General features: G+C 44.3%; 1 protein-coding gene across 5 annotated transcripts in view; it reads right to left on the reverse strand.

Moving 5' to 3' along the window:
• Window positions 1-12,179, reverse strand: part of LOC110521302 (MOB kinase activator 2) — a 110,150-nt gene that overhangs the window by 24,308 nt on the left and 73,663 nt on the right. Inside the window, exon 1 of one of the 5 annotated variants that reach the window (XM_021598770.3) lies at window positions 4,181-4,487. The exons of 3 other annotated variants lie outside the window; for them this stretch is intronic. In XM_021598770.3, the coding sequence (XP_021454445.3) occupies window positions 4,181-4,254 (74 nt within the window). In that variant the 5' untranslated portion in view covers window positions 4,255-4,487. Of the gene's footprint in view, window positions 1-2,758; window positions 4,488-12,179 lie in introns of those variants that run through there. One more of the 5 variants, XM_021598774.3, reaches the window with a different exon arrangement.

Genomic DNA, 12,179 nt, shown 5'->3' on the forward strand with positions numbered 1-12,179 from the left:
CAGGACACGCTAGATAAACGAGTAATATCAACCACCATGTTAAGGTTGATTGTTTTTTATAAGATAAGTTTAATGCTAGCTAGCAACTTACCTTGCTGCACTCGCGTAACAGGTAGTCAGCCTGCCATGCAGGCTCCTTGTGGAGTGCAATGTAAGGCAGGTGGTTAGAGCGTTGGACTAGTAACCGGAAGGTTGCAAAAACGAATCCCCAAGCTGACAAGGTACAAATCTGTCGTTCTGCCCCTGAACAAGGCAGTTAACCCACCGATCCTAGGGCGTCATTGAAAATAAGAATTTGTTCTTAACTGACTCTCCTAGTTAAATAAAAAAGGTGTAAAAACATATGTATTTTAAATAGGCCAAATCCGTGTCCAAAAATCCAGATTTCCGATTGTAATGAAAACTTGAAATCACCCCTAATTAATCGGCCATTCCGTTTAACCTCTCTAGGGTGTGCCACCTGGCCAACATGCAGTGAGATTGCAGAGCGCCAAATTCAAATACAAAAATACTCATTATAAAAATTCATGAAAGATACAACTATTAAACATAGGTTTAAAGATGAACTTCTTGTGAATCCAACCACGGTGTCAGATTTCAAAAATGCTTTACGGCGAAAGCATACCGTACAATTATTTGAGAACATAGTCCAGCAGACAAATTACAAACCGTAACCAGCCAAGTAGAAGAGTTACACAAATCAGAAATAGAGAAAATGAATCCCTTACCTTTGATGATCTTCATATGTTTGCACTCAGAATACATAAATTTATTCAATAAAATCTTCCTTTTGTTTGATAAAGTAGTACAAGGCAGTTTAATTTGGGCATGCTTTCCATCCAAAATTCCAAATGCTGCCCCCTACCTTAGAGAAGTTAATCGGTCGACCTCTAGTTGATTTGGTTAACAGACATAGGATGTGTTTATATTGATTTTTTGTCAGGGACAGCCCTGATAATGCATTCCAACAACACAGAATCCTAAAATGGTAGACATTCTTAAAGCCAATACTGCACAAACCAGTATCTATTACCCAAGGTGCCATTAATTAGGACTGTGTGTTTCCAGGCTTTTGCCCTTTGTGCTGGTTGAAACAACTCCTGTGATGGAGGTGGAGGTAAGAGAGGGGAAACTTAAGAGAGAAACCAGCCAGCATGTCAGAGTGGCCACTCTGTCCCAAGAAGGATTAGCCTCATGTCTCTCAAAGACTTTACACGACAGGGCCACACTGACAGGGCCCATGGTTAGGGCCACAAGATTTAAACTGACTACGTTGACGAGGCAAAATACTTGGCCAGCGAGTCCAAATTACGGCCTATTGTGGTGTTTATAAAAGAGTTTCCTGATTTTAGGCTAGGTTGAAGATAACAAAAGGTTAAGACAATGGGATTCTAATTTCCCATAACTCTTTGCAAAAATGGGACCAGCGAATTTGTTTATTTTCAAAACGCTGCCCCACTTTAAGTCTGAGTTATGTCTTAGTATGCAATGCTGAAACAGGCAACCTCAAAAAAAACATGCTTTGTGTAACAGTGCATGTATAAGTTGTGCTGTTGTAATGTTTAGAGAAAGAAATGAGTTTATGGTCTTTCAATCTAAAACACCTCTAAATATGCAGTGTTTGAATAAAACGGAGGCTTTAATTATTTACAGCGGTTGAGGAGGCGTATCACATTGCTCTCATTCTTGTTCAGTCTTGCTGTGGAGATCTGTCGTGCAGTCGCTGAGTGCTGGAAGCCATGTAAAGCTTAGGGGGTTTTGCCACATAGCAGCAATTCACTAGTCAGAGGTAGCCTAACACAGAACTGGAGAGTTAAATAAGCCTGTAATAATTACAACTAAACACAGACAGCAATTTCCTTTTTAAATTCTGAGCTGTGAAGAATATTGCAAGGAGAAAACAGTATAATTAGGCTTATGCAAGTATAGCTTTGCAGTGGGAAAGTTGACAGCACATTTGCGTTTCTAAAAGTATCTAGATGTTCAGTGCCAGACTTCATAAAACTGTCTGCAACGTGGTCTCAGAACATTTCGTATTATTCTGTACGTAAACCAAGACAATCCATAGTATATGTTACGTTTCGTATACATTAAATTTGTGGATGTCCAGCACCCATTTCGTATGATCCACTATACAGACACAGTTGACCGGGGCAGCACTGGCAGGGCAGAAATTTTAAAACACTTGGAAAGGTGGCATCCTATGACAGTAACACGTTGAAAGTCACTGATTTCTTCAGTAAGGCCATTCTAGCGCCAATATTTGTCTATGGAGATTGCATGGCTGTGTTCTCGATGTTATACACCCGTCAGCAACAGGTGTAGCTGAAATAGCCAAATCCACTATTTAGAAGGGGTGTCCACATACTATGTAGAGTATTACGAATTTGCAAAACGTATGATATGTTGCAAATTCCAATTGGTTGGGGCTAACACTAGCTAGGTGGCTAATGATAACATTTCCTAGGCTAGGGGTTAGGTTAAAGGGTTAAGGTTAGATAAGTAGTTGCAAAATAGCTTAAAAAAATAGTAAGTACACCGAACAAAAAACACAACATGCAAGAATTTACCGAGTTACAGTTCATATAAGGAAATCAGTCAATTGAAATAGATTCATTAGGCTCTAATCTAAGAATGTCACATGACTGGGAATACAGATATGCATCTGTTGGTCACAAATACCTTAAAAAAGGTAGGGGCATGGATACATTTTTTAAAATGTATTTTTAAGTTAGTATCTGGTGTGACCACCATTTACCTCATGCAGCACGACATATCTTCGCATAGAGTTGGTCAGGCTGTTGATTGTGGCCTGTGGAATGTTGTCCTGCTCCTCTTCAAATGGCTGAGCAAAGTTGCTGGATATTGGCAGGAAATGGAACACGCTGCTGTACAAGTCAATCCAGAGCATCCCGCACATGCTCAATGGGTGACATGTCTGGTGGGTATGCAGGCCATGGAAGAACTGGGACATTTTCAGATTCCAGGAATTGTGTACAGAACACTGTGACATGGGGCTGTGCATTATCATGCTCAAATATGAGGTGGTGGAGGTAAATTAATGGTAAGACAATGGGCCTCAGGATCTCGTCACAGTATCACATTGCCATAGATAAAACGCTATTGTGTTCATTGTTCTTAGCTTATGCCTGCCTGCCCATACCATAACCCCACTCTGTTCACAATGTTGACATCAGCAAACCGCTCACCCACACGACGCCATACACGCCCGGTACAATTGAAACCAGGATTCATCCATGAAGAGCTGCAGTTGAGTCCAGATGGACGTACTTTAACATTTTCTAAAACAAAGTTGGAGGCGGCTAATGGTAAAGCAATTAACACATTCCTGTAGTCAGCATGCCAATTGCACGCTCCCTAAAAACTTGCGACATCTGTGGCATTGTGTTGTGACAAAACAGCACATTTTAGAGTGGCCTTTTAATGTCTCCAGCAAAACCTGCACCTATGTAATGATGTTGCCGTTTAATCAGCTTCTTGATATGCCACACCTTTCAGGTGGATGGATTATCTTGCAACCTTTGGATTGCTAGACGTTCGCGTTTTACGCCCGACCAACCACCCTCCTTTTGTTTTTGCCTTAAGTAACCATACCAAACGTAAGATAATTGGATTGTCCCGGGTTTACTTTTACTATGTTACGTCTAATCTATGATACCAGTCTGCAAAACTACATGTTCGCGCATCCAATTTCTGCTGCCACGGATCAAACCAAGAACTGATTCAGAGACGACCTTTTACCGATATGAAAATGACAGTATTGGCTATCTACTTCTAACATTTTGGCCGTGACACACACCATGGCTAGAAAACACTGTTGCTGCTACTACTACGGAATCGTGTCAAGTCGATAGCCTACTTTGTGCATAGTTTCTCCAAACTGTACTCCAACGTTTTAGAAATCCGAAATTAATCTAAAACGTCAAGTATATGCTTAGCAGATTTATTTTTTAACAACAAAAGTATATTTCCCAAATCAGACAGTGAACGTTCCTTTTGCTGTCCCATGGAAAGTTCCACTATAAACCAAGCATGCTGCTGTCATGCGTACCGTCGCGAGCCCACTGCTGCCGTCTTCACATTATGGAGAAGGCTCGCAACAAGTATGATGAATATAAACCATTTAAACCTGACAAATTCAAACATATTGTTATTTTACCTTAAAACTTTGCCCACCGCCTGAAGAACCATTTTACAACTTAATCCGCTTTTTGCGTTCCTCTGTGAGTGCATATCCGTATTTTCGCCTCAAATAGAACAGTAATCTTCGACCATACTTGAATGGAAAAACGTTTAAAGACTCCGTCGCTCTCGGATGAGGCTCCAAAATTAAACACTTAAACTTTCACTGTACATGAGACCTGAAGAGAAACGTATTTGTGGCTTTCGCAACTGCCAGCCCCCCTTCTCCACTTGCAGCCAATCCGTGGAGAGGAGAGTCCTCGGAGTGCGAAAAAAGAACCCACACAAATACTTACGTCACAGCCTTATTATGTTGAGGTGATCCACGGTTGTCACTAGTTACGATAGCCACAAAATCTAAAATGCTCTATATCGTAAAAATGTATCGCCTAATAATTCGAAAAATCGATTAAAAACCTGGTTTTCTGAGCAGATTATGCCTACTTCGATTTTGACTTTTGACTGATTATGATAATCAGAGTAAGGTGTTTACATGACTAATGCCATGCTAGCTGTCTGATTTATGTTCCACAGGCCTCCAGTCATCTCACTAGATAGGTTAGCTGTCTGATTTATGTTCCACAGGCCTCCAGTCATCTCACTAGATAGGTTAGCTATCTGATTTATGTTCCACAGGCCTCCAGTCATCTCACCAGACAGGTTTGCTGCATTGAGAGGCCCAACACCAGAAGAACGTGCTTAGTGTGTTTAATAGGCTACATGTTGAGACGATAAGGCCACATTCTTGTGTCTGGCTGAACCTCACTTGGAACTAAACTATGAGGCCGGGAGACGAGCAGTAGATGGACATGTAGCTACTTGACTTCACAACAGGGCTGGTGGTGAGAGACGGTGCTTTACCACAACAGGGCTGGTGGTGAGAGACGGTGCTTTACCACAACAGGACTGGTGGTGAGAGACGGTGCTTTACCACAACAGGGCTGGTGGTGAGAGACAGTGCTTTACCACAACAGGGCTGGTGGTGAGAGACGGTGCTTTACCACAACAGGGCTGGTGTTGAGAGACGGTGCTTTACCGCAACAGGGCTGGTGGTGAGAGACGGTGCTTTACCACAACAGGGCTGCTGATGAGAGACGGTGCTTTACCACAACAGGGCTGCTGGTGTTACTGGTGAGAGACGGTGAGGCAAACCTCCAATCATGGAAAAGGGGATACCTAATCAGTTGTACAAGTGAATGTATTCAACTGAAATGTGTCTTACGCATTTAACCCAACCCCTCTGAATGAGAGAGATGCGGGGGGCTGCCTTAATCAACATCCACATCTTCAGCGCCCAGGGAACAGTGGGTTAACTGCCTTGCTCAGGGGCAGAATGACAGATTTTTACCTTGTCAGCTTGGGGATTCGATCCAGCAACCTTTCAGGAATGAGTGTGAACACGGGAGTTGGTGTTTTTGATAGTTTGGGCCAAAGTCTGAGGTCTAGTTCATAGAGACATGACACAATGTAGACTTGGTTGATATCGATCCTCAACTCTGAGAGTACAAAGACAGTAGAAAAGCAATCTTGAAATAGGCCTGCTACAGTAAAAGGCAATGAGAAGGAGGACAAAAAAAAGGTCAGGTTATGACAAATGATCATGATTTAAAAGTAATTACAACAAACCGTTCTTTCTCCCTACTTCCCTCAGACACGTCTCTCACCATCTTTCATTCTCCCTTGCTTTCTCCCTTGCCTCTTCTGAACCCATCTCTTTCTCTCAATGCTCCCCTTTCTCTGGCCAGGACTGGTATCCATGAAAGTATCTCATAGTGCTAATCTACGATCCACCCCCACATCCATATAATGTAATTCATTATGATCTAAATCTCCTACTCAAGAGACGCTATGTGAATATGGGCCCTAGTCTCTCTCCCTGTCCCCCCCTCTCAGGCTGGACCGGTGGGGTTGCAGCTACAGTTGACTACTGTAGCATGGACACTCACAAAGACACAGTAACCTGGGGGATCTCTGGAGCCCAGATCACTCCCAGTGTGTGTCACAGTCTGAGAGTGTAAGGGTCGGAGTATGTGATGGTCTGGGCTCCAATCATTGTGTGTCAGGGTCAATTCCATTTCCACCAGTTAATTTTTATACGTGTGTGTGTTTGCAAGAGAGAGCACCTGCGTGTTTAGGCGCTGTGAGTTGCTATCTATTTGTGTGTGTTTCTGTGACTTTCTGAGAGTGAGAGAGGTGGTCTGATAGGGCCCTGTTACAGGTCCATCTGCACACTCAGCCAGCACAACTCCTCTTAAGGCGTCAGTTCAGCTAGCTCACATAATCCCTTAGAAGACTTCCGCTTCACAATTTCACATCTAAGATGTTTGGTGCAGTATTCCTCAAGTGAAAAAATGTGCATGAAAACGATTAGTCTCTTGTTGAATGACAAACACTTCATTGAAGAATCCCTACTGTTGACCAATCACCAACGAAGGGGCATAGACTTCGGCTACAGACTGACTACTGGCTTGCCTCGAGAGAGAAAAAAATGTGCGCACGAACAGCTGAAAAAAACCTTGCCGGACACCAAAACGAACAACAATGTCCCAAAATGTCATCATAATATATGTACAAACTGTTTCGGATGGGAAGCATACGGACGCCTTTAGGCACGTCTCCCCGTCTGGCCCAAGCACAGCGCTCACTCTGGGGGAGAGGGGAGGGTGGCTGGGGGGTGGAGCTCTGGTGCTCCAGAGCCTCGCTTTTGAGTGGCTTCTGCTGTGGTGAGTAGAAAGAGAGAGAAGGGGAAGGAGAGAGGGGAAAGAGGCCAGAACAGGGTAGAGACTTTTCCCAGGAGCTATTTCTAACCTCTGCCTGCCTCTGCCTGGCTCTGCCTGGCTCTGGGCTATACCGACCAGAGAGAAAGGGGTGAGAGAGGGGGAACAGAGTGAAGGAGAGAGAGACAGAGAGGGGGTGAAGACAGAGACCGGGGTATGTGGTGAAATTACACTCACAGAAGTTACGTTTACTGTTCATTTTTATTGTTTATTTCACTTCTGTTAATTATCTACTTCACTTGCTTTGGCAATGTTAACATATGTTTCCCATGCCAATAAAGCTTTGAATTGAATTGAGAGAAAGCAACAGTAGTGAGAGCGACACTAGGGCCATGAGTGAACAGTCCTACCTGGCTTCGGGCCCTACGTACTTGAGGTGGTGACAAGTGGAAGTAATGGAATGGAAATGGAACTTTCCATAGATTAGCTTACAACTATTAGATCAGAAGGCAGCCATTCAAGATCACTGGACCAAAGCCAAGGCATCTATTCAAAATTAAATCCATTCAAGACAGTGGGCTCAATCAGGCGTCAAAGACAACTTAATGAAGTACAGCAATTCGGTTAATGGATAGTACTAATCCATTATTGTATATGAGCCGATTTGGGTGGAAATGATCCTGATAACTATAACTAATTAATTGCTGTTGTAGGCAGGCTAATATAGTTAGCACTGGTGTCCTACGTCAGGGGTCCCAAACTTTTTAACTCGGGGGGCCCCCTTCCAGCATTGGGAAACATACCGCGGCCCCCTGCACACACACGCCACATTTATTTCTGTGTGCAGAAGCACTGTCCATGACACACTGTTCACGCCACTCGTTGGTGGAGTGAATTTTGCAGATTTAAAGCTTATTTCCTGCAATTCTACACATTTTGTCATGTGGTGCAAAGAACATTTTGCAGTTTTAAATCAAATTTTCAATTCTGTACATTTTGCCATGTCTAATGTGTATTCATGTGATATTTGAGTGATATAAAAAAGTGTATAAATATATATATGGGTTAAAATACCAACAACAACAAAACGTTAACTGACATGGGCTAGTTGATCTGGACATTTCTGACAAGTTATAATTAGCTTTCTAAAGTATGCAATGACTAATATGACAAGAGGAACTGATGCACTACCCAATTTTGAAATTGCACCTTGTGCATTCTACTATTACAACTTTCAAGAGTTAAGTTTAAAGCCGGACTGAGTTCCTTTAAAACGTAAAATAAATGTAAAAAATTGTGGGGGCCCCTCGCGCCCCAACGTTTGGGAACCACTGTCCTATGTAACCCAACCTCATTTAGAGCCTTACAGGTAGAAATCAAACCACTGACTACAGATCCAGCCTACAGGTTGTAATCCTTCACACAAATAAACATCATTCTTACATAGCCAAAGATTTGACGTGAGTGGAAAGTGCGGTCGGACATGTTCTACCGGACAGAGACGACTATGATTCTTAGCTACTGTTGACGTCTGGGAAGAAGCTACAAGACATCCCTCACCTCGGTCACCTGGTTTTATCTCAGGCTATAAACATTATCTCACCTTCTCAGCCATTAACTCAATTCCATGGAAGAAACACACATCTAGGCTAAACATTGCACTTGCATAAATCCTATTCTGTATAACAAACACTAAACATTAACTAAATGTCACTGGATTGGTATAAACGATCCTTTGTTTGACATGCTAAGGTCTTCTTCCTAAACATGATGTCACGCCATAGGACTCATACGGCCTTAATCACATTCTGAATCATTCAGTGGGGACAGTGGGATCTCGAGTGACGCAGCGGTCTAAGGCACTGCATCTCAGTGCTAGAGGCATCACTACAGACACCCTGGATCGAATCCAGGCTGTATCACAACCGGCTGTGATTGGGAGTCCCATAATTGTCACAGCGTTGTCCGGGTTTGGCCGGTGTAGGCCGTCATTGTCAATAAGAATTTGTTCTTAACTGACTTGCCAAGTTAAATAAAGGTTAAATAAAAAATATAAACTAACCAATAGGGTGGTGAGAAGATATCTGACCCAGTTTCAGATGGGCAACTTCTAGACTACTTACACCGTCAAAGACAGCTTCCCAGCACACCACAGTGTCCTGCTTTGAGCCCCATATTAAATAAAAACACAAGAGGAAGGGGAAAGGAGGAGTCAAAAGAAAGAATTGAGTAAGAAGGTTGCTTTAAACACTGACGTCAATAGCCAGGTCTGTTGACTCGTTTCTCCAGGAAGGACTTTGGAGTGAGGTATAGTCTAAATCAGATTACTGTTGCTCAATCAACCATCTATTGATATCTATCATCCAACTCGAGAGAGAATGCAAGCGAGATAAAAAAAAAAGGCGGTATGGAAAAATGCCATTAATTTAAAAAAATGTAGGCAAACGTCACAGTGACCAGAAAAGGGCTTGGTGGTATGTCCGTCACTGTAAAGAAAACAATCAAAGTCAGTGAAGAAACTAGTCAATTAGTAGGCCAGAGGTAGACAACTAGATTCAGCCACGGGACGATTTTTGTCCGAGCGGATGGTTCGGGATGCTGGAACACAATTATAAATCATTTGTAGCTCAGTTGGTAGAGCGGGGTGCAAAATGTTTCAAAATGTTCACAAAAAAGGTGTTCTCCACTAGGGCTGTGGCGGTCATTACATTTTGTCGGCCAAAACTTTAAGCTAGTTCGTTCATGGTGTTCAAAACTAAAAGCTAGTTCCTGTTGTCTGTTCCGATACAATTTGCAGCGTTGGCTGGTCCAACGGGTTGGGTGTGAAAGTCAGTGAACGGACCTTCCACCTTTTTAACACCAAGAAATCACAGACTCCTGCCAGCAACAGATGAATCACACAGCAGTAGATACGCCTCGGGCCTGGCAAAAGCCCAATCCACCCCGTCAACCCCACAATATAGCCAAAGGCACTGTAGAATCACCTTGAGTGACTGGTGCATTGACCAATGGACTGGCAGAATTTGGGCGCGGTGTGTGGACTGTGGACTTGGTGTGAGAAGTGTGTGTGTATATGAGAGAGAGTAGTGTGTGTGTACCTTGTGTCAGGTGGGTGTGTGTGTATGGTCTGTGCAAGGCAAATCTGGACAAGAGAACGTGTTAGCAAACACAGCAAAGTAGCAAATCAATGGAAGTGTACCTTTGCGCTGACTGACAGGTCAAATCTTGTTTACTTAACTTGCCCGACCCACTACCTCAAAGATGGCTGTTAAATGAGGGGCTTATGGGTAACGACAAATTGTAATTTGCCATCACAAAACATTTTGACCTCAAGGTAGGTAATTAATTAATTGACTATACAGGTGTATCATTTCTAAAACATAGCATTTTACACATAGCTACTCTTTCCCCCGTATTCCTTCACCTCTCCATGTTGCTCTTTTACAGACCACTTGGGGGCCCGTATTCCTTCACCTCTCCATGTTGCTCTTTTACAGACCACTTGGGGGCCCGTATTCCTTCACCTCTCCATGTTGCTCTTTTACAGACCACTTGGGGGCCCGTATTCCTTCACCTCTCCATGTTGCTCTTTTACAGACCACTTGGGGGCCCGTATTCCTTCACCTCTCCATGTTGCTCTTTTACAGACCACTTGGGGGCCCGTATTCCTTCACCTCTCCATGTTGCTCTTTTACAGACCACTTGGGGGCCCGTATTCCTTCACCTCTCCATGTTGCTCTTTTACAGACCACTTGGGGGCCCGTATTCCTTCACCTCTCCATGTTGCTCTTTTACAGACCACTTGGGGGCCCGTATTCCTTCACCTCTCCATGTTGCTCTTTTACAGACCACTTGGGGGCCCGTATTCCTTCACCTCTCCATGTTGGTCTGTCTTTTACAGACCACTTGGGGGCCCGTATTCCTTCACCTCTCCATGTTGCTCTTTTACAGACCACTTGGGGGCCCGTATTCCTTCACCTCTCCATGTTGCTCTTTTACAGACCACTTGGGGGCCCGTATTCCTTCACCTCTCCATGTTGCTCTTTTACAGACCACTTGGGGGCCCGTATTCCTTCACCTCTCCATGTTGCTCTTTTACAGACCACTTGGGGGCCCGTATTCCTTCACCTCTCCATGTTGCTCTTTTACAGACCACTTGGGGGCCCGTATTCCTTCACCTCTCCATGTTGCTCTTTTACAGACCACTTGGGGGCCCGTATTCCTTCACCTCTCCATGTTGCTCTTTTACAGACCACTTGGGGGCCCGTATTCCTTCACCTCTCCATGTTGCTCTTTTACAGACCACTTGGGGGCCCGTATTCCTTCACCTCTCCATGTTGCTCTTTTACAGACCACTTGGGGGCCCGTATTCCTTCACCTCTCCATGTTGCTCTTTTACAGACCACTTGGGGGCCCGTATTCCTTCACCTCTCCATGTTGCTCTTTTACAGACCACTTGGGGGCCCGTATTCCTTCACCTCTCCATGTTGGTCTGTCTTTTACAGACCACTTGGGGGCCCGTATTCCTTCACCTCTCCATGTTGCTCTTTTACAGACCACTTGGGGGCCCGTATTCCTTCACCTCTCCATGTTGCTCTTTTACAGACCACTTGGGGGCCCGTATTCCTTCACCTCTCCATGTTGCTCTTTTACAGACCACTTGGGGGCCCGTATTCCTTCACCTCTCCATGTTGCTCTTTTACAGACCACTTGGGGGCCCGTATTCCTTCACCTCTCCATGTTGGTCTGTCTTTTACAGACCACTTGGGGGCCCGTATTCCTTCACCTCTCCATGTTGCTCTTTTACAGACCACTTGGGGGCCCGTATTCCTTCACCTCTCCATGTTGGTCTGTCTTTTACAGACCACTGGGGGCCCGTATCCCTTCACCTCTCCATGTTGCTCTTTTACAGACCACTTGGGGGCCCGTATTCCTTCACCTCTCCATGTTGCTCTTTTACAGACCACTTGGGGGCCCGTATTCCTTCACCTCTCCATGTTGGTCTGTCTTTTACAGACCACTGGGGGCCCGTATTCCTTCACCTCTCCATGTTGCTCTTTTACAGACCACTTGGGGGCCCGTATTCCTTCACCTCTCCATGTTGCTCTTTTACAGACCACTTGGGGGCCCGTATTCCTTCACCTCTCCATGTTGGTCTGTCTTTTACAGACCACTGGGGGCCCGTATCCCTTCACCTCTCCATGTTGCTCTTTTACAGACCACTTGGGGGCCCGTATTCCTTCACCTCTCCATGTTGCT

The sequence above is a fragment of the Oncorhynchus mykiss genome, chromosome 4 (assembly GCF_057628025.1).
Source record: "Oncorhynchus mykiss isolate SJ-2025 chromosome 4, ASM5762802v1, whole genome shotgun sequence".
NCBI classification, from domain to species: domain Eukaryota; kingdom Metazoa; phylum Chordata; class Actinopteri; order Salmoniformes; family Salmonidae; genus Oncorhynchus; species Oncorhynchus mykiss.